Source organism: Macrobrachium rosenbergii, chromosome 9, assembly GCF_040412425.1.
Source record: "Macrobrachium rosenbergii isolate ZJJX-2024 chromosome 9, ASM4041242v1, whole genome shotgun sequence".
NCBI classification, from domain to species: domain Eukaryota; kingdom Metazoa; phylum Arthropoda; class Malacostraca; order Decapoda; family Palaemonidae; genus Macrobrachium; species Macrobrachium rosenbergii.
Window position 1 is genome coordinate 43,395,739 of NC_089749.1, and position 25,000 is coordinate 43,420,738.

Sequence of the window (25,000 nt, forward strand, 5' to 3'; positions counted from 1 at the left end):
TATCCACTCACACTTCCCGTGGCCATACTTTCATCCCCTTAGGTGTACTGACACCCTCCGCGTAGTCCCGATGCTCTTTCCCGGCCTTTGCTCTTGGTATCCCTCCCTCCTTCCCCTCCCTCGTTACACCCCCTCCACCCCCACCACTCACGCCTCATCACTAGACGCAGGTTTCTTGACACAGTACGCTCGAGGTCCTTCGAGCTGGCGCCTTACGCAAAGTTACTTCGGGACTTATTGGGTTAAAGAACGCAAGTGGTGGAGCGTCATTCTTAAAGGGAGGCTGCTCTTTCTTGCCCTACATTTTGCCTTTGTCTCTTTTCCATAATCTTTTTATCATATTTTGTATATTGTCATTTTCTGTCCTGAAGAAACCGAAGGAGGAAAATTATATTGAGAAAGACCGCACTATGGAAAGGTGAGAGGAATATTTGAATTGTGTCACGCAGGAGATTATTTTTCCTTAAATAAATGTTGACTTTCAATACAAGGTTTTGAAATAAAAAAAAATTACCATTTACAGTCAGGCCAACTGGGTAACTGGAGTTAATTTTTGGATTAAAAACCTTTTTACATCACTGCGTTATTCCTGGGGAGTGTCAAAAGCTTTCTGCAAGTGCTTCATGCCATATAATATTTCCAAGTAAGACGCTCATCCAGAGTTAAGCAATAGGGAAGGTAGATGGCAGTAGCCCATGTCTTATTTTTTCTCAGGGAACACCCATTCTGGCGAAAACATGCAGGCCCTTCATATTTTGTTTCCAGTTCGTTTGAATAAAATGTTTCTTGCTTAATTCTACTCTGTAATACTGACTTTATTTATAACGTTTTTTCCACTTTTCCTAATGAAGGCGAACTGTTACGAATTCATTAGGAACTGTAATTCCTGTGAAATGGGACAAGAGTTTGTTCGAATGTGAAAAGAACCTGTTTGTCTATCTATCTATCTATCTATCTATACATACATACATACATATATATATATATATATATATATATATATATATATATATATATATATATATATATATATATATATGTGTGTGTGTGTGTGTGTGTGTGTGTGTGTATGTATATGTATGATATTTATATATATATATATATATATATATATATATATATATATATATATATATATATATATATATATATATATATATATATGACTTTTATCACGTTACCATGATTCATATACAATCAGTAAGCTATAAACGTCCTTTAATATCAATTCGCTCTACCTCGGAAATAATATATTTTCATATATGTTACCGAAGGGAATTTTTTAGTTGATAATAAGTTCTTCGTCCCGTGGGTTCGAACCAGCGAAGGACAAGAACTCAGGACTACAGTGGACGCATTAACCCACACGGCCAGCAAATATATTATTTCCGAGGTAGAGCGAATTGGATATTAAAGGACGTTTGTAGCTTACTGATTGTATATAAATCACGGTGATGTGATAAAAAAGTCATAATATGGCTGTGTGCAACAAACGCACTACACGGTATACATGGCAGAGGTGGGTGGATATCATCTATAAATTCAAACACCTGAGTTCGACGGGGGATTTGTATATGGGAGCCGATATCCACTTATACCTCACTTCCTGGCCGTGTGGGTTAATGCGTCCACTGTAGTCCTGAGTTCTTGTCCTTCGCTGGTTCGAGCCCACGGGACGACGAAATTATTATCAACTAAAAAATTCCCCTTCAGTAACATATATGAAAATGTATTATTTCCGAGGTAGAGCGAATTGGATATTAAAGGACGCTTGTAGCTTACTGATTATATATATATATATATATATATATATATATATATATATATATATATATATATATATATATATATATATATATATATATATATATATATGCGTGTGTGTGTGTGTATCATGCAAACAAAGTATTCAGCCTTCAGGAAAGTGAAAGAACGGAGTGCTAAATTTATTGCCGTTTCACTCTGAGGCAAGAAGCTTCCGAGTAAACAAGACAGAAGACATTGCAGTTCGTTGTTTCACTTTCCTCGAGGCCAGATACTCTGTTTATAGTGAAATGACCTCGTCTTGATTCCCTCACGCCTTTTCGATATACCTATCACCAGGCGCCTCAGGTCCTGACAGGAAATAAATACAAAAAAAACTTGGAAGGAAAGAGTTTCTTCATTCATTACCCATTTGGACTGAAGGTGCATCCAAAAGGTGTGGTGGAATCGAGAGGTGAAGTCATTGTGGCTAGCACTAATGCATATCAACGGTGAAACGGACACGTAAATTATCTCGCTATACATATCACCGGCGCACCTTTACCCCTGGAACCGTGGCTGTAAATTAGATGTGCCCCTCCTTTTTTTTAGCTGTATTTCGAGGTGAATATGCAATCACCATGAAATCACCATCCTGGTTTCGACCAACTGTAGCTGACTAATGACTGAATACTTAATTCATGGCTTCAGCCAACGGAGAGAGGGGTCTTTAACGGAAAGTCTCGTTACTCTACTTACTTCTCTGTTCTCGACTGGATTCGAATCCCGACCCGGGTCCTGTCGCCCATGAAGAGAGTAAGTGCATGCGAAGGATTCATTTCGAATAAACCTTGTACTGATGTCATCCTCCGCGGATCGCTATTCCTCCTAACCCTGGTTCGATCCCTGGGCTCAAGGGAGGCTTCCGAATATTCTTGGCAGATTAGGACTCAATGTTTCCAGCGGATAGCTTATTCAATAATATTTAGGAAATCGAGTGTGTTCATAGATTGTTCGATTTGTCCAGCCGGCGTTACACCAGCAAATCGAGAAGCCTGGAGTTCATTACGTGATGGTTATTGGTATTTATATACATATCTGGTGAACGTGAACAGTAAATAGTAGATTGAAATACTGACACACATAAGTCAGTAGAAATAAAATAAAAAAAAAAAACTAGACGAATTCCGCTACCAAATCGATGTCTAATCAAATGTTATAAATCCCACAATATCTCCATTATTTCTGAGAGATGTCAGTCAAAAAGGAGTCCCCATCATTTTCATAGGCTTAGGGCCACTTCATATAAGCAAAATCTGGGGCCTTCATCATCAACCCCCTCCCCTCTCCCACGAAATTATCTCCCTCATCTCACCCTGTTCCTTCTTCATCCAACGTCCCATTTTTCCCCCTGACTCCAGGCCTTCCCGGCAGCTCGTGCCTCCAGGAGGGTCGTAAAGAGTCATCTTTACGCCTCATATCGCCCACCAGAAACTAATTTGCTGAAGTGTTCCGTCATGGCGGAGTCCGATTCCACAGTTTTTTTTATTTATTTATTTTTTTTTTTTGAGGGGGCATTTTGTAGAGGATCTATGCGTATCCGGCAGCGGGTTTGGATGTGGCGGATGGAATAACATCATAAATGAAGGAGTGGACGATAAAAGAATGAGAGGACTTACCTTGAATCTGGTAGAAGGCCGTCACGCCAACTCGGTCAGGGCAGTCGAAGGATATTGGTCCCTGTTTGGGGGGAAAGACAAGGCAATTAAGAGATGTGTACCGCCGGTAGAGGGAGCATTGTTTGGGAATAAAATGATTTCAGGGAAATGCCATAATTAATTACATAATAAATTATGTAGGAAAGCATCTGTACATACACACACACACACACACACACACATATATATATATATATATATATATATATATATATATATATATATATATATATATATATATATATATGTGTATATATATATATATATGTGTGTGTGTGTGTGTGTGTGTGGGTGGGTGGGTGGGTGCGTGAAATGCCAGTAAGAAATTTTAAAAAATAAGCATGAAATTAAAATCCTACATAAAAATTTTAACCAGTTAAGAGAGAGCTAATTACTTTCATAATCATAAATAACGACAAGCACACTGAACAGCAACAGCAAAACAATAACAAGAACAGCAATCAATCAAAGCCCGTTTGAAAGGCAACGGATGACGCAGAGTCTGAGAAGACGCGATACGAGAGGTTTAGAGTCTCTTGCTAGTCTTTATCGCGGTGTTTTATGGCTCTGAAACTATCGTAAGAAACCATTTCTCTCTAACGATAACCCATGCGTCAGCAGTGACTGGCGGGACTCTCTAGTTTATTTTATATACTGTATATAGTAGTACAGTAGTGGCTCGAGCTTCAATGGCCGATGAGTTAATGTTGTTACTCGATCACTTCAACCGCTAAGCATGGCACCTGCTGAGTTGTTAGACCAGCAATCCTATTCGTCTGAAGTTGAGTGTCATAATATAGCCCTATGTAGCATCATAGCATGCGACTCTGGGTTTACAATTATCATAAAGTTAGATTAATTCAGTCATATAAAATGATACACTGAGTTTACACAGCTTTTTTAGTTATCATAAAGTAAAACTGATTCAGTCACATTGATACGCTAAGTTTAAACAGCTTTTTTACAATTATCATAAAGTACAACTGATTCAGTCATACTGATACACTAAGTTTAAACAGCTTTTTTACAATTATCATAAAGTTCAACTGATTCAGTCATACTGATACACTAAGTTTAATCAGCTTTTTTACAATTATCATAAAGTTCAACTGATTCAGTCATACTGATACACTAAGTTTAAACAGCTTTTTTACAATTATCATAAAGTACAACTGATTCAGTCATACTGATACACTAAGTTTAATCAGCTTTTTACAATTATCATAAAGTTCAACTGATTCAGTTACTGATACACTAAGTTTAAAACAGCTTTTTACAATTATCATAAAGTACAACTGAAGTTTGATACACTAAGTTTTTTTACAATTATCATAAAGTACAACTGATTCAGTCATACTGATACACTAAGTTTAATCAGCTTTTTACAATTATCATAAAGTTCAACTGATTCAGTCATACTGATACACTAAGTTTAAACAGCTTTTTTACAATTATCATAAAGTACAACTGATTCAGTCATACTGATACACTAAGTTTAAACAGCTTTTTTACAATTATCATAAAGTACAACTGATTCAGTCATACTGATACACTAAGTTTAATCAGCTTTTTTACAATTATCATAAAGTTCAACTGATTCAGTCATACTGATACACTAAGTTTAAACAGCTTTTTTACAATTATCATAAAGTACAACTGATTCAGTCATACTGATACACTAAGTTTAATCAGCTTTTTACAATTATTAAAGTTCAACTGATTCAGTCATACTGATTAAGTTTAATCAGCTTTTTACAATTATCATAAAGTTCAACTGATTCAGTCATACTGATACACTAAGTTTAATCAGCTTTTTTACAATTATCATAAAGTTCAACTGATTCAGTCATACTGATACACTAAGTTTAAACAGCTTTTTTACAATTATCATAAAGTAAAGCTGATTCAGCAATATCAAATGATATACTGAGTTTAAACAGCTATTTCATAAAGTAAGTTTGCTTCAATAGCATAAAGTAATAAGGAGAGTATGAAACTATCACAATTAATGACTGATTTAACAATTCAAATAAGTAGTCTGGATACGCAATTATTATTAAGAAATTATACTGATATAAAAATATAAAATATTTACTCATTCATCCATTTAGAATTGTATATTGGGCATAAAACTATCATGAATTAAAGTTGAATCAACGACATACATCAGTGCCTAAAGTATGATAGAATTATAAATTAGAGGTAATTTAAGATTATGAAATGATACACGGGGCATACTATAACAATAACTTAGGGCCGCCTCAGTATAAAACTGTACCGCAACGAATATATCTCAGTGGCAGAAAATTAATAACACAGTAACCTGCCACACCTGCATCAGCTCCACATATTCTCTCCCCTTCATATAACGACCATGCTTTTGTTTTCTACTTTACATCACTGTTACTCGTTTTGGCAACAGTTTCTCCCCCTCCTACTGTCATGCTTTAAGAATATTTTCCCTTCTCCCAGCACTGATAACCAGTTTTGTTGGGACGCCACTCAACTGAACGTAATCCCTACTTCCTCATCTCATGATTCCTAAATCCTGGAATTTGATATCTTTCCAGGTCTGCCGTTTCTTTGGGATCGGGCCCTACTACTGTACTACCCCCATCCTCATTTTCTTTTTGTTATTCCTATGTCGCCTGGATAAGCAGGTGAAGGCATTAGGTTTCTAAAACCATCGATCATCTTTTTACTGTAGAGGCTGATGGCTTTAGCAACTTGATGTCCATACTTGCCTATCCAGGCGTTATGAAAACAACAAAAAGAAAGGAGCTATGGAAATAGATGATGTTTTTCCTTCAATTACCAGTATGTGGCTGTGAGCTATCTATTATCGTTTAAAACGGGACGATTCAGCTGTGGCGGAAAAGGAACTAAACAAAAAAAGACACAGTCTCTCTCTCATACACATACACACTCACACACGCACATACACAGCCAACATACAGAATTAATCTTCTCTTCGTATGAAAGGGAAGCCTTGGTCTGTTGCAATTTTTCAAGGGTGCACAATCCTTTTCAAAACATTATTTTGTAGTTATACTCTCTGCAAATTGCTCTAAATAACCTTCCCTTCGAATATAGGGAACATTTAAAATGGGAAAATTAATCAAGTTTGTACATACATATATTTACGTACATGCATACATACATACACACATATACATTTATGGGTATACATACATATATATATATGTATGTATATATATATATATATATATATATATATATATATATATATATATATATATATATATATGTATATATATATATATATATATATATATATATATGTATGTATGTATACAATATATATATATACATACATACATATATATTATGCTTTTTTATATATATATATATATATATATATATATATATATATATATATATATATATATATATATATATATACGTCCGCACAATGCTCTCTTAAAGTTAAGAGGGCTTTTTGGATATGCTTGTCACTACAAAGCCGTAAGATCAAGTGCAAGAAACTGAAGTAGCTTGACGTCCACAGAATTCGAGTAGTTAAGAGGGCATTGTGGCTATTTCAATATATGTATCTGGTAAAAGTGACCAGTAGATTGATACACACACACACATAAATGTAATAACTACAATGCACTTTTAACTTCTCGATTTCCTATTACTTTTTGGGTACACTTCTCACTATAAAACCTAAGAGCCAATGGAAAGAATATGTCCGTGGCAGGATGCGAACACGAAACCAAATGGGGGTTCGAACCCTGCTATCCAAGTCAGAATTTCTTCATTTAGATCTTCATATGGATGTTAGGCTTTCTGGTGGCTAGTGTATCTTAAAAGTGTGAAGAAACTGAGAAGTAATGAGGGCACTGTGGTCATCACAATCACAATTACACACGTATTTGGTGAAAAACGACCAGCAAACATATATATATATATATATATATATATATATATATATATATATATATATATATATATATGTATGTATGTATATAAACGACCAGCAAAATTCTAAATATATATATATATATATATATATATATATATATATATAGCAAAATTCTATATATATATATAAATATATGTATATGTATATACGTGTATGTGTGTGCATTTTCAAACTCAATTTATTTCCTGTGAGAAATATTCTTTACATTCACAGAAAGGTGATTTTATGGCAAGTTGCAGAAGGGTAAAGACCAATTATTATTTTGAAAAGAATTGTGCACCCGTGGAAAATTGCCACAACGGATTAAGGCTTCCCTTGCGTGTGAAGATTTATACACACACACACATTATATATATAATATATTATATATATATATATATATATATATATATATATATATATATATATATATATATATATATATATATATATATATATATATATATATATATATATATGAAATTATAATCACTCACTCTGACACACGATTTATGTTTCTCAGTACCAGTACGAAAGAGACATAACTGAATCTAGTTTCATAACAGCAAACTGTTGTAAGAAATTGAATATAAGTAAGGCATGTATAAACTTGACCCATATTTTCAAAATAAATACGTAAAATGTATAAATTTTAAGGACCATGGTAGATCTGTGAGAAAAGGATAAACACAGTTAAGTGAAGGAGCTGACCTCAACCACAAAAGCCAGTACTGCTTCATCCCCTGGCACCTGTCAGGTGTAGAGTTTTGGCTTCCAACGGTCTTTATGTTTATTTATACTGCTCCCTTACCATATATGTTGTGAATTTCAGCCACTATGTATCACTCGTTCGATAATAGATTAAAAATAGGTCCGAAACCTGCCAGGATTTACAAGCAGTCTTTAATTTTCCTAGTGTCAACGAAATATATATATATATATATATATATATATATATATATATATATATATATATATATATATATATATACTATATATATATATGCGTGTGTTTGTCTGTTGTGTGCAAGATCTGGATCTTGGGAAATCATACGTTTCTCACGCTGCTTGAGATGAAGGGTGAAGAGTAGGCTTAACTACTCTACGCATGCAACATGTCTGATAAAAATCCAATTCAGCTTCTCCCAGGCGTAATTGTACGATACCTTGTCGCTGAACTTAATTCTGGAGACTGCAAGTCATATCTTCATTATTATTATTATTATTATTATTATTATTATTATTATTATTATTATTATTATTATTATTATTATTATGTAGTCTGATGAGGCAATGACTAGATTAAGCGCGTGTACATTTTTTTTTTGTGTGTGTGTGTGTGTGAGTCGGGGGGTTGATTCTTTCACGTATATACCTGCAACACAGGCGTACGAGCCAGGGGGGCTGGGAGGGTGCAGGCCCCCAAGATTTGGGCGAACACAAATTTTTCGGGCAGAGTAGGCAATGTAGCTATTCCACTGGCAGATCGTGAGCTAAATCTGGTCCATTCAACCATTGCAATTTATTTCAGTAACAGCTATTACTTATTTAGTATATTACATTAAAAAGTATAACCCATACTAATTACTCAGTTCAGTTTTATTCTGTAGGCTTTACGTAATACTTGTAAATGTGTGTGAAATTTAGCAGTTAACCTTCATTTTTACATGGTGAGTAGAACAAATGTGCAATGTATACACACACATGTATATATATATATATATATATATATATATATATATATATATATATATATATATATATATATATGCTTGGATTTACAGGCAAAATATATTTCGGGTAGAGAGAGAGAGTCGAAGCCCCCCAGATGAGAAGGGTCCCGTAGGCCTAAGACCTGCAATCCATCGCGAGTCTCTTGATAGTATATTCCAGGATGAATTGTCATCTTGCCAATAAAATTGGGAAGAGACCAGATTGCTTTTATATATATAGATTACTCATTTGCCGATTGGTACTTCCACAGAAATACGTGTGGTTCGAATCCATCCCATCGCCTCTTCTGACCGGTTTTTGCCATCATATCCCTTTCCCGAAAGTTAATTTGTCAGAGCCTGTAGACGCTGACTACAGATTCATCGTTATCTTACTTTACACCTGCTTCTTTATTTCGAGTTGTCTCCTCTACCTGCACTTTACAAACAAATAAAAAAAGATGAAAAGTTAAAGTCGTTTCCAACGGTGCTTTCCCATACACAAAACCTTAACCAAACTAATATCGAAGACCTGGGTAAACTTTACATAACAATAATTTATTCTCTTCCAAGTTTCATTGGCAATGTGACAATTTATTCTGGGATATTCTCTAAAAGTGTCGATGGACTGCGAGTATATGCATGAAATCATTAAGCACCATCCATCAGGTCCCCCTTATCACGAAATTCTGTGCAGAAGTTTCATGTGGCTGTTATTTCCTCAAACAGACAAGCGTATGGACTTGGGTTTAACTGTCAGTAAACTGAAATTATTCAGTCAACGTGCGTACTTTGTGAATAATATTAAAAATAATGAAGACTTGATTAGTCAACCTCCAGAATTATTTATACCGAAGGAATCATATTCTAGTTGTGCGAAGCTTATTTATTTCATCACTCATATTGTACGGGTAAAGCATGCTATTCACTCTTTCTTCCAAAGATAAAATCTTGCGGGCACACACACACACACACACACTACATATATATATATATATATATATATATATATATATATATATATATATATATATATATATATATATATATATATATATATATGTATACATATATACTGTACGTGTGTGTTTGTATGTACATGTATCTATTTATATTACAATCTGGATTCATTTTCCCATTTGAAATGCTCTCAGCATTCAAAAGAAGGTAATTTTATAGCAATATGCAGAAGGTGTAAGGACCAATATTATTTTGAAAAAGATCGTGCATCCGTGTGTGTGTGTGTGTGTGTGTGTGAGAGAGAGAGAGAGAGAGAGAGAGAGAGAGAGAGAGAGAGAGAGAGAGAGAGAGAGAGAGAGAGATGTATTTCGATGTCTTTGTGCTTCTTTGTTCAGTTCCTTTTCCGCCATAGTGAATCGTTACCTGCTTTCTACTTACACTAAGAGTTCGGGCATTCAACAATATACGACGTTACTCTCGTTTCCCTATTCGCTTTTGCTCTCTCTCTCTCTCTCTCTCTCTCTCTCTCTCTCTCTCTCTCTCTCTCTTTTTTCACCTCACTTCAAGCCAATTACTTCACCGCTAGACTCGCCCTTTATCAGCACCCGAACCCGTTCCCTTACCGGCAAAATGAGTGGAAAGGTTACCTGTTAGGCTTTTCCCTGATCCAATTTCCCCTCGGGACCCTTCACAAGTCGCTTCCTGAGGGTTTCCCTATTCTAATCGTTACGTCATCCCTTGAGCAAACGAAACTCTTCTTTAGAGGCGATTTCACTAGTTGTTTATGCAATCTGATCTCATTTTTATAAATCTATTTGACTGGGGTTATAGTTATTCTGGTACTTAATTTTATTTCAAATTACTTCTACCGGTTTCTACCACTTGACCTGAGGCAATCGTTCTATTTAATAAAATTTTGGCTGGGGATACGTCAGCCTCGATGGATGGCAGGATTTGACTAAGCTGGTAATAGGCCAGAATGGTGAGATGTGCAAGGCTGTGCTTGTGAGCGTCATCAGTGAGGAACTTTAATATTATCATATTTTCAATGTTTCCATGATTAGCTTCTTTGTTTTATTGATATTCCTTCACATTCATTTCTGAATGGGTCGGTGGTATTTGGTTCAGACCAAACCGGCCTCATGACGGCTCAGGCCGTTCTCCAGAAGCATAGTGTGCCCCTCTGTACTCGGCCCAATTGATAAACCTTTTTTTTTTTTTAGTTATTTTTGGGGAGATTACAAGCACAAAATGAGTTACGCAATTATTCTGATGCTCACTTCCACATTACTCTCCACTTATTAATCCCCTCCCCGAAGGGAGTCATATTTTGGTTCAATTTGTTTACTTATTTGTTGTGAACGATTTTCACGAATCTTTGACCAAAGATGTCGTAGGAACTGACCCTAGGAGGCTAGATTTTAGGAGACATGGGAATGTAATTTTTTGTTTTACATTTTTAAGGTCTAAGGAAAGTACATATACGCACCCCCTCCCCCTCTTGACATTACGCTCTATTTACTATTACTTGAAGGAACATTGGAACTATGGTACTTTAAGAAAATTTTTCTTGACTTATAAGAAGGTGATTTTCAAATCAGTCATCATTCTCGAATTTAAAATGAATCTCATAAGAAACTCTTTCTGGCGTCACCATCTTTTAAAAAACGAATGAAAAAAATTACTGAATGTCAAAATTCGTCACCCGTTTCATAACGCGAACCCTGATCGGGATATCGTTGACTCTGGGGAAGAAAGGGACCCTAATTAATCTTAACGATGTCTCATGAAACAGAATAATCTGGCGCTGGCAAACTATTGCAAAATACAGATGGAATTAATATACATAAATACTTTGCTAGTCAATACACATCAGTAAACACCCACGCGCGCAAGCACACAGACACACACACACATATATAATAATATATATATATATATATATATATATATATATATATATATATATATATATATATATATATATATATATATATATATATATATGTAAATAACAACATGGAAAACATAAGTGGCGGGTGCTCATATCTTTAATCACAGTCGGCGAAATTGGTTTTCCCTTTGCCGAGGCTTACCAAAACAGGAAAGGTCATGGGAGGTAAATTATATAACATATAAAAAAATCATCAATAGTTCTGTTTACAAGATCACGGATGAATAAGGCTATAAACGGATACAGTTACAGGCATACAGAGACTTACTGCAGGAAAGACGTAAATAAAAAAAAAAAAGTGGATATAGACAGAGTAACTTCCAGACAAAGAAAGAGACATGATGCTGTCCAGACGAACAGCCAAGAAAACATGGACACTGACTGCCTCTCAGACAGAAAGAGGGCAATCCGTCACCCACCCAAAAAGGACAGCGAATCAACTAAGACGGGGAAACTAGCCAACACACAGACTAACTGACCAGACAGACTAACTGACAAGAGGACACACAAACTCACCGACACCCCGCGAAATCTGAGTCTCTGCATCGTCTCGAGAATCTTGTCCGCCATGTCGTCTCGCGAGTAATCGAAGCTGGTCAGGCTGAACTCGCCTGGGCGGTGTGGCGACTCTGACGGTTGCTGTAGCGATTGCTGCTGTTGCTGTTCCTGAAGCTGTTCACTCTGTGGTAACACTTGTTTCTTGCGGAGTTTCTCTAACCTTCCAAGTATCCTGGGTGGATGAAAACAATGAATGATATTTCATTACTACTTTGCACAATAACTTTAGGCACAAATGCACGGGGCATACAGAGACAGATCATTATGTTAAGAAATTTAGGCCGTCAAGCCAATCAGTGGGGCACCTGCTGCCATTCGGCGCTTAAGAAGCGAAAATAATGGGAATTGGAGTGGTTGGACAGCAAGATAGAGATCCATAACATATAGGAGATGAAGTACATGGCTCTAAAGGTGGAACTGGAAGAAAGCACCACAACTATTAAGTAGTAGTTGGAGAGGTTGGACAGTGTAAAATAAGAAAGGAAGCAGGAATGGAAGTAAAGTACAAAAATAAAAAAAACCTAAAAAGTGTGTACAGTTAGGAGCCGAATGGTCACTGCAAAGACCCTTTAGTAATGAATACAGAGCACCACGTGAGGCTTGTAGGCTTGTTTTTGATAGCTATGCCATCGAAAATGCATGGAGGACGAAGTTAAACACGCAAAAATGAGTTTCATGAAACTTGCATACCATACCAAAAATGGTTCATAGAACAATGTAATAAGAAAGTGAAAGAAATTTTCTGTTATAAGAAAGAAAAGAAATGGAATGAAGGTAAAAATTCTATATGAAAGGTAAGGAATGTAAAGGAAACCACTGCTAAATTAAAAGTGATAAACATAATTTCACATTTCATACCCAAAATATATTTTAAGAACAAATATGAGGTAACGAAAGCAAAGACACCAAAGAAGAAAGGGCCCGGGGTTAATATCATTCCATGTGAGATCTTTCTCACCTCGGGAAGACTGGGACCCCGACCTAACTTTCTGTAAATAGGAGCACACACACACACACACACGCACACGAGCGGCAAACATAACATACAAGACAGAAATGATGAACTAGTTAAACTGTTTAGATAAAAATCACAGGATGAACTTCAAAGCCGGCAAATTAGCATATAAAAGTGATGGCAATTAAAAAATGACAAATTTTAAATCAATTTGTATTGTTCATAACTAACAAACCTGAGGTCTTAACGTAAGGCAAAAATACTTCAGCAGGCGCTAGATAATTTTCCCATTACGTAAAGACATAGGTTTGTTCCGTTTATGAACAACCAAAAGTATTCGAAGGGACACTGATTAACTTGCTTCCCACAGTAACGGGAGACGAAACATTCCGCATCCTGGACAACGTCAGTAACAAGTTATGTCTATATAAAAGTCAAGCCTATTAGATTTGGTCAGGAGGTCAAACCGCAGAAAGTCAAACCAAGCATCGTAGCTTAAGGACCGCGAGAGAAGGACAACTAAAAATCCCGATTCAAAGAAGGCAAAGGATTATCGAGGAGCCCCATGGAGGTGCACAAGGGACCGAGGACCTTGGAAGAGATCAGGGGCTACAATGGAAGATATAAAACCAAGAGGTCGCTTGGCAGAGAGTCATATCCTATGGACACTCCCAAGAGACAGCAAGAGCTACTGTAGGCTAAGATCAGTATTTTGAGGATTGTTCTACATTAAAAATGTGCTAAGAAGGAAACAGACCCACAGATTCCACTGAACGGGTCTCTTCCTCCAAATTACTCATAAAATGAATATATGCCATTTCATCGACTTGTTCTTATCCACTTATTTGGATTTTCATTTGCATATTCCGCTCCCCTTTCATTAATTCCCCTTCCTCTATTCCCTCTTTATCTTCTCTTCTCTTCTCTTGACCCAGCGAACAAAGCAATCAAACGACCTAAATGAAAACCTACCTGGAAATGAGAGGGAACCTCATTTGAGTTATCAGAATTCCGCGACCTTAGATTTCTCTATCTGCAACTACACGTGCCTAAGTGCTCGCTTCAATTAAAGTCTCCGGCAGGAGTGAATATGAACGCATGTATACTCTTCACTCAATTCATAATATATATATATATATATATATATCAATTATATATATATATATATATATATATATATATATATATATATATATATATATATATATATATATATATATATATATATATATATATATATATATATATATATATATATATATATATATATATATATATATATATATATACAGTGTATATAGTTGTCTTTGGACTACTCAGTTATATAGTTGTTTTCCCCGTCACAAAAAGAGACTGCAGGGACGCATCTCATAAGCCAATTCGTGTTAGTTTATTCTGAAATCATCACTAATCTGGTTTTTGTCGGTGTAGCAGTTAATAAATCTATAGTCAGCGCATACGAACGCACGAACTACAACCATCCTTCAACTGATGTATTTAGAATAACCCCCATCTGCTGAAAATTTTCAAAACAAGTTTGTGTATGATGACGGTTTCTCCCACTAACCCGCAGCCCTGCACAGCAAACTGAAAATAAACTTTCTTTACTGAGGTTTTCCAGCAGGCAAATTTCAACATTGAAGCAGAAATCTTCCGGCGCGCCTCTTCCGCTGGTTTTCCACAAAGCTACGCGAGGGTGCCGAACACACGGTCGTGCAAGTTCCTTACCGTCTATAACTGGTTCTCAGTGACTCTATCCTGGCCATATAGTCATGGGAAGCACTGACTGGTAAAAAGCTCTGACTGGTAAAAAGCACTGACTGGTAAAAAGCTCTGACTGGTAAAAAGCTTAGTTACAAATACGTTTTCAGGTTCATTTTTTTCGTTTTTCTTATCCGTTAAAAAAATAAAACCTTTGAATAAGTCAGTTTCCACTTAATCTAAACTTGAACCGTCCTAGCCGGAAAACTTTTTTATATGCATGCCAGAAGTTGCTATCCTTTTGTTTTTCAGCAAATACTTTAGGGATGAGGCTGCTACCTTAAACCGCGGTTTCTCACAGGCTGAATCGCCAACGATGTCTGGGATTTTTGGTTGGTTAACCCTCCAAGTACAGACTTGGCTTACCGGTCGTCGGACGTATATGCAAACATGTTTACCTCTGTCTGCTCTACCTATATATGTGTCAATAAAACATTCATTCTACTAAGATGAGTACAGGGACGCATCATGTTCGAAGGGAACAGGTGTGACTAAATAAATTGCAAAGCCAACACTTGGAAGTCGACGAAAGCTCTCCTAGCAGCGTCCCCAGGCGGCACGTGACCGAGTGGGACACGACATTAAAATAAGTTTCAGTAGTGCAACCGTATAACAATACCCTTATTTCAGTAATGCGTTTCCTGGGTAACGCTGATTTAAAAACATACAAAAGTCAAGATTTTATTTTGATTCAATTCTGAAAGGCGTGAACAAAATAAGGGATAAGCACGTTTCTATTCCTAGACTGCAGTATATCTATAGTGATCCTCCATACTTGGCGCGGACATATGTTTCAAGAGGATTGTTTATCCTGATGAAGTGACTACATTTAAGTGTACATGACTGGATGGAGTGCTCTACTTATTTTGCCATATAACTCTCTATTTTATTAATAAAACCTTTAATAATGATAGCAATTCTGAGTTATGTGCTAACTGTCATGAAACTGATCAATGAAACGGAGAGACATTAAATACAAATTCAAGCCGCACTGACTCGGTCAACACCAGTCGAATTCTACCAAAGAACGGACAGTCTGTGGGGAAGTGAAAGACGGTGGTCACTGGGAAGAGCAGCTCCGCACATCATACCCGGAACCCTTCTGCATTACTACCAATTCAGGTACCTTCCCGGAACATCAATTAGCAGCACGTCGACCCTCAACCAGCCGCCCCCCCTATAGACACCACGCCAGTAAACCAACACTTTCTCAGCCTTCCCTTCATCTTTCCTCCCAAAACGTCCGAACTATAGAATCTATTATTCACTCACCAACAGCCCTCCTTTCTCTCCGCGTAACCAGACCACCTCAAAGCACTCACTTTCATCTCTTTCTTTTGACCACACCTTCGCACTGTACCTAAATGTCTCGCCCTTTCAACTATTCCTCCTCCATACACACTAGGCAAACAATCAAGTCTCAACAGTTGCATCATTTCTCATTCACACTCAACGTATACCTTCACTTCCATGAATACACGCACGCGCACATGCACCAGTACACACGCACACACATACACACGCACACATATATATAGAGCCAATCTTTCACAAATTTCCTAAAGTAAATGCAGGATGTTTCTTTAATAACTTACTGCAATGATCACTTATACCTCCTTTTGCTAAACTAAATCGAAATATCTTTGAAATTTTACTGTTTTTAAAGTCTGCTCACTTACAAACATTTCAAAAGGTTTCGGGTCTCTTGATAGCTTTTTCAGTATCAGAGTATGGTTTGGCCACCTGAAAACCAAGGTGGAATCACTTGAAAACATTTCAAAATAATTATTAGATTACTTAACAACCTTTCGTAACCAAAATTTGTTTGCTTAAAACCTTTCAAATTATTGTTTTGTTTACTTAAGAACTTTTGGAAATCATGATTGATTTACTTAACCATCCAAATCAAGATTTGTTTACTAAACAACCATCCAATTCATGACAGATTTACTTAACAACCATCCAAATCATGATTTACTTAAAAAACCTTTGAAAAGTGTTTAATGTCTGTAAAAAAAAATACTTATAAATCAGAGTTATTAGCTAGTGACTTCTAGCCTGAAAACCCTAAACCTTTTGAAAACCAAATTTTGTTAGTTCATTAAAACACCTTTGCAAATGAAGACAGTATCAGTATAAAAAAAAAGAAGACCCTTTTTGATCACTGAAAAATCTATCTGTTAAAATCGGTGCAGTGTTTCTTACCAAGACATTGTAGGTTTCTGAGTTGCGTTGCCAGACTGGTGGTGACCCCCGTTGCACTGTTGCTGTTCAAAGAGAGAAACAAACTTAGGACGACAACCTACGTACTGTACGGCATTCGGAATAACGGCTTTGCTTTCATTAAGGTTCAATTTATAACTGGTACGAATCCTAATCAGATACAAAAAAATAGCGTGATCAGCAAAGAATAATTATTATTTTTATGATAATGGTCAACACATGGAAATAATAATGAATGCATGGAGGAGAACAACAATGATATTCGTCATAATGATAGTGCCTGAACAACAACAAAAATCTAGACAAGGGAAAAGAACAATACTGATAATACTCAATACATGGAAAATTAACAGCAGTGAAAATTATAAAAATAAACATGATAAGTAACAACAATTACAAGAAAAAAGAGCAACAACAATTAACATTTTATACATGATAAAAATGGTAGGAGTAGCAATAATAATAATAAAAATACAAGCCTTACCAGATCGTTGCCATGTGACCTGCTCGGCTTGGTGACCTTGCTGGCCAAAGCCGAGTTGACCTCGCGTCTGACAGCCGAGCGTAAGGTATGCCTGCGGTGACTGGCTGACCTGGTGGTCGGGTGACCGCTGACTGATGTTTCCATTAGCTGGCGGAATGGAGAACTGAACATGAGAATAGTGTTTCCCTTTGCTCGGAAATATGTTGTGTGGTAGTAGTCGTAGTATTAAAAGTGGGAAATTATAAGTGAAACATGTTTTGTTTCGTATTAATTTATGTTCATGAAGCCGTGAGCAGTCAATATTTGATTGTACAGTTCTACGACTATTCGTAAAACGTTCCAAATGCAACAGAATCAATAACGAAATACCAGCATAAGAAAAGGAGCAGAACCGAGTTTTCTGTACACCGTATAATGCTGTATGAAACTCTCAGCGACGGCCCATGAAACTCTCAGCCGCGCCCCATGAAACTCTCAGCCAAGGCCTGGTGGTGGCCTGTGTTGTTGGCACCTATAGTGGTGTCAGACGATCATGGCTAAGTTTAACCTTAAATAAAATAAAAACTACTGAGGCTAGAGGGCTGCAATTTGGTACATTTGATGATTGGGGGATGGATAATCAACATACCAGTTTGCAGCCCTCCAACCTCAGTAGTTTTTAAGACCTGAAGGTGGACAGAAAAAGTGCGGTACGGACAGACAAACAGCCATGTCAGTAGTTTTCTTTTACAGAAGACTGAAAAATGCAATAAAAAAGAAGATAAAGTAGTAGCAAGACGACCCGCAGATAATAACAGGAAGGTTCTCGACACCCTGAAAAAAAGCAGTTCTTTTTCAAACCTCACTCTTGGCTGGCTGTACAAACATAATATTTAGTCACCACTCTCTCTCTCTCTCTCTCTCGTCGCCCAGGGAAGGAATAAACCAAATTTTTTACTCGGATTTCCAAAATCCAACTCCTTGGAGGAAAGGAAACGCCGGAATTGGTCGCCGTCAAGACCTACAGGTATTATTTCCGTGTTGTGGATTTGATATGAGCTCGGCTAGCTCATCTCTCTCTCTCTCTCTCTCTCTCTCTCTCTCTCTCTCTCTCTCTCTCTCTCTCTCTCTCTCTCTCTCTCTCTCTATTAATTTTCTCAAGATGAATCACTGCACATGTGGATGGGTTGTCATTTGAGGACTTTTTTCGAAGATATCTTACATGACTTATATAACACACAAACACTACGCTACACTACACACACAGACACACACACACACACACATATATATATATATATATATATATGTATATATTTAATATATAAATAATATATACATATATAATATATAAATAATATATATACATATATAATTATATATATATATATATATATGAAAATTTTTTTTATCACACGGTGATTTATATACAATCATGAAGCTACAAATGTCGCTTAATATCAAATTCACGCTACCTCGGAAATATCTCCGATGGAGAATTATCACCGAAGGGGAATTTATAAGTGATAAATGGATTGGTACTGCCGGGTCACGAACCCTCGACACAGAGCTTATCCAGCAACTCCAGTCGACGTTACCAATGAGCTATCAAGAGAGGTATAAGTCAATGCCGAGTCTGCTGTACTGTTTTTACCCATTATGAGCAGGGAAGTTGTACTTAGCCTCGGCATTAACCCACCTCTGCCATGATAGTTCATTGGCATGTGAGCTATCAAGAGAGGTATAAGTCAATGCCGAGTCTGCTGTACTGTTTTTACCCGTCGTGAGCGGGGAAGTTGTACTTAGCCTCGGCATTAACCTACCTCCACCATGATAGTTCATTGGCACGTACAACTTCCCCGCTCACGATGGGTAAAAACAGTACAGCAGACTCAGCATTGACTTATACCTCTCTTGATAGCTCAGTGGTAACGTCGACTGGAGTTGCTGGATAAGTTCTGTGTCGAGGGTTTGTGACCCGGCAGTACCAATCCATTTATCACTTATAAATTCCCCTTCCGTGATAATTCTCCATCAGAGATATTCCCGAGGTAGCGTGAATTTGATATTAAGCGACATTTGTAGCTTCATGATTGTATATAAATCATGGTGTGATAAAAATTTTCATGACAAGACCTGCGTGTTCCAAACATACCAATGAACTATCATGGCAGAGGTGGGTTAATGCCGAGGCTAAGTACAACTTCCCCACTTACGCTGGGTAAAATCAGACTCGGCATTGACTTATATCTCTCTTGATAGCTCAGTGGTAACGTCGACTGGAGTTGCTGGATAAGTTCTGTGTCGAGGGTTTGTGACCCGGCAGTACCAATCCATTTATCACTTATCGTGACCCGGCAGTACCAATCCATTTATCACTTATAAAGTCCCCTTCCGTGATAATTCTCCATGGGAGATATTCCTGAGGTAGCGTGAATTTGATATTAAGCAACATTTTAGCTTCATGATTATATATATATATATATATATATATATATATATATATATATATATATATATATATATATATATATATATATATATATATATATATATATATATGTATATATATAATATATATATATATATATATATATATATATATATATATATATATATATATATATATATATATATATATATATATATATATATATATATATATATATATATATATATATATATATATATATATATATATATATATATATATTTAAAAATTTAAATGTTCGTAAAAACCATTAATACATTTCGGATGACACTACTTCAAAAGTGACTGCTGTTAAATGTGGTGACTCGAGTTTTGAGACACAAAATACAGGTTTGAGGGTTAGAGATGGTGATTAACTTTCTCGTCGGGAGGGGTCAATTCGTCGTTCTTCTCCCATCCTCATTAGCTGACACCTTGGTTGCCTACTCTTGGGGCAGAAACCAATGAAACAGATGCTTGATCACTGATAGGCCTTCAGATTCAATAGTCCATGGAGTCGGATTTCCAGTGGGCCCCTTGACTGAGTCATATTGAAGTTTGAATGATGACAAGCGTCAGATCCACAATGTTCCTTTTGCGCGGACAACTACTCTGCAATGGCATCGCTCCTATTTATGCAATGACTGCACTCTCGGTGTCGCACCTTACAGATCGCTCACGTTCCACCAATCTTTTCGAAATGGATCTACCAATCTCTTCGACATGAACTTCATCACAATAATTGTTTGTAAACACCGGAATCAGCTTCTTGGTTGCCCAAATTTACATTGATTAACAACCGTCATTCAATGAGTTCAGGATAAAGATAAATAACGGTTTATCGGATCTGGGAAGTTCAGTTACACTTTTCATGATTAAGACTGAAGGGATTTTGTTTGATTTTATTACTAAAGTGTACTTGTTGCGTATCTGAGAGACCTTTATAGCATGTTATGCTCTGTTTTCATAGGTATGCTAAATGTATATACATACACAAGCATATATAAATATTTATGTGAAAATCATCTTTCACCGTTTTCCCCATCAAGTAGGCAGCTCCAAAAGGTGTCAGCTTTCTGCCTCCTAAGTCATGTAGGATGAAATTCCTAACCCCGTACTTTTCTTCGCCATTTTACAGGCCATCACAGTCACCTAACGAACAAGTACTTCAATCATTGCTTGGGTCAACAGAGAAACAGTAGGAAATAATGGAAAGCACCTGAACCATTCCAGTTAGATCAGGAATCGAAACTAGGACCCATCCCTAGTGAAAACAGCGTTCTAACAAGTGCATTAGGAGGGCTAGTCACACAAACACACACACACACACATATATATATATACATACATACATATACTTATATACTTACTATGTACGCCAGAGAGAGAGAGAGAGAGAGAGAGAGAGAGAGAGAGAGAGAGAGAGAGAGAGAGAGAGAGAGAGAACGCGCAACTCCATCTCCACCGGGAGAGACAAACCTCTTGATGGATCTCAAAAGGGATAAAAAAGAAATCTCTTCCTTATTTTGCAGAAATCCAAAAAACAACACAAAAGATGGCCAAGAATGAGAAATTCATATAAGAAAATGGAAATATGGATAAAGACGGGAAAGTATAAGTCAAGAATAAGAATAAACAAAACCAACAGGAAAAACTGAATAATAAGTAATGGATGGATAGTGTAAACAAGAAAACCATATAACAAAATAAAAAAATGAAAAATCTATTGGCAGTGAAAGTAACAAAAAAAAAAAAAAAGAAAGGAAGTAGATATGAAAAAAAAAACGATGAAAATGAAGAGGAAAGAAGAAAAATGAATGAAGTATGGACGGTCTAAAAAACAAAGAAGCATATAACGAACTGATACTGTTGATGAAAAAAAAAAACAACCACGAAGGCTCGCATTTGATATTTCCGGACGTTTAATACAGTAAATCAGAGAAAGGAAAAGTTCAGAGAAATTGGAGTTTGAAAGAAAGAATCCTTCAGCCAAGTGGAGTTTGTCGGTGGTTTTTTTCCACCTCTCTCTCGAAAAGTCAGTTTTAATGGAATTCAAGTAGATGGAATATTTGGTTGGGGACGGGGAGCAGGGCCACCGAAATAAGGAAGTCCCAGAGAGAGAGAGAGAGAGAGAGAGAGAGAGAGAGAGAGAGAGAGAGAGAGAAATAATTTTTACTAATCTGACTGCTATAATAGACGTAAATGACGGCTGTATGACTTTCATCTAGCCACCATTGAAAACTGAGAGAGAGAGAGAGAGAGAGAGAGAGAGAAGAAAATCATTTTTCACTAATCTGACTGCTACAATAGACGTAAATAACAACTGGATGACTGTCATCTAGCCACCATTGAAAACTAAGAGAGAGAGAGAGAGAGAGAGAGAGAGAGAGAGAGAGAGAGAGAGAGAGAGAGAGAGAGAGAGAAGAAAATCATTTTTCATTAATCTGACTGCTATAATAGACGTAAATAACAACTGGATGACTGTCACAGCCACCATTGATGACTGAGAGAGAGAGAGAGAGAGAGAGAGAGAGAGAGAGAGAGAGAGAGAGAGAGAGAGAGAGGCCCATAGGAAGAATCAGATGAAATATGGGACCTCGCGCAATATTCCCGTCGGAACTTCTGTTCGTTCGCCATTTTTGAGTCATTTATCCCATTCTACTTCATCTTCGTTTTTTTTTTTTTACTCTTTCAGTGATTATTTTTCTTTTTCATCTTCTGCGGTTGGAAAGCCATGATGGAGCACTTTGAAGAGGGGTGTAGTAATTACAGAACTTATTGGGAGTCGTTAGCTTTGATAAAGAGGTCAGGTTATTTTCTTTGAGGAACTTTCGAGGGGATCAGTGGGGAATAAGGGTGGCGGGATGGAATGTTATTTCTGGTGCTCCTTGCACTTGGAAACACTTCGTCACGATTATACTGACGTCAGTATACCTACACACACATACATACACATATATATGTATATTATATAAATTATACATATACTGTATATACATATATATATATATATATATATATATATATATATATATATATATATATATATATATATATATAAATAATCAATATAGAAATAATCAACACACAATTACGTGTCGAACAGAAATAAATTTCTGACTCACATCAGGATCGACCCAGGTCTTTCAATTGAAAGGCAAGAGCACTGCCCACTGACTTGTATAGCCTAGTGGGCAGCGCCCTGCCTTTCAATTGAAAGACCTGGTTGATCCTGATGTGAGTCAGAAATTTATATATATATATATATATATATATATATATATATATATATATATATATATATATATATATATATATATCACCACAGCTTGTATAATATGTGTGTGTGTGTGTGTGACAGAGAGAGAGAGAGAGAGAGAGAGAGAGAGAGAGAGAGAGAGAGAGAGAGGAAATGATCAGGGGATGATGAATGAAGGAAGTAGAATATTAATCAAATGATAAAAATCCGGGTACATAAAACGGGAAGGTTTAATAATGTTGAGAAAATAGAAAAAGAACAAATACGGAATGGGTTCAGCGGAATAAACGTGATAATGAAGGTGTGAGCGAAAACAAAAGGTGAAATGCTGATGAAGCAATATATAATGAAATGTCGATGCGAAAGACATAAAACAGGAATTAGGAAATAAAGAGAGGATTTAGTTTCATGAGCACATAAGCAACAAGAAGAAAAACAACCAAGTAGAGAAGAGAGAAGTAGAAGGCAGGAAGAAAGAGGGATACTAACGGAAAGAAGAAAGACAATCCTGAAAAGAAATGATAATGAGGAAATGAGGAAGATGATAGAAAAGGACGTCTTCTTATATGGATGAGATAGAAAAGAGTCAGTTCTTTTGGCTGTCAGAGAGGGAGAGAGACCACCGATGTAAATTACGAAAGATGATAGAAAAGGCAGTTCAGTGGAAGAGATCAGAATGGGGCATACCCACTGGTTTTTGGGTGTCACAAAGGCATATGCCTCATGGCCACTAAAGGTGCGTGAGCACTAAAGGTTTTAGTTTAATGACCTTAAAACAGTGGTTCTCAATCTTTTTTTTTTTTTGTGATGGCACCCTAATTAATATAATCATAACCGCGGCACCCCGTCTTCACCATCCCACCGTATTGCATGAATTACTTCTTATTTAATGAATGACATTATGACCCATACTCAAACCAAAATCAGGTCACCGTACATGCAGAAATATACTGTACAAACACCGAGCATATCAGAAGAATTAGATAAACATAATTAGAGTAGACACACTGATAATAATCATATGAAGACTTCTGCAAACTTTTTTTTGACAAATGTTCATCGAGATGATCTAGCCGAGCCAAAATTCATGACAATCTAGCGGCACCCCTAAGCACTGCCTGTGGCACCCCAGGGTGCCACGGCACCCAGTTAGAGAATCGCTGCCTTAAAATGTCTTTGGTACGGTGGACATCTACACACTGGAGGCCCTAGTTTTCCCTAGCCATTTAAGGCCTCTGCTGACGTCAACACTAACAGACTGATTTTTAGATTCCACTAAAGGAATCTGATTACGTG

At 36.6% G+C, this 25,000-nt stretch overlaps 1 protein-coding gene across 1 annotated transcript in view; it reads right to left on the reverse strand.

Moving 5' to 3' along the window:
- Nucleotides 1–25,000, reverse strand: part of GABA-B-R3 (gamma-aminobutyric acid type B receptor subunit 3) — a 336,872-nt gene that overhangs the window by 98,891 nt on the left and 212,981 nt on the right. The window contains 4 exon segments of the mRNA XM_067108995.1: nucleotides 3,423–3,483; nucleotides 12,532–12,745; nucleotides 17,495–17,556; nucleotides 17,997–18,143. Of these exon segments, the coding sequence (XP_066965096.1) occupies nucleotides 3,423–3,483; nucleotides 12,532–12,745; nucleotides 17,495–17,556; nucleotides 17,997–18,143 (484 nt within the window).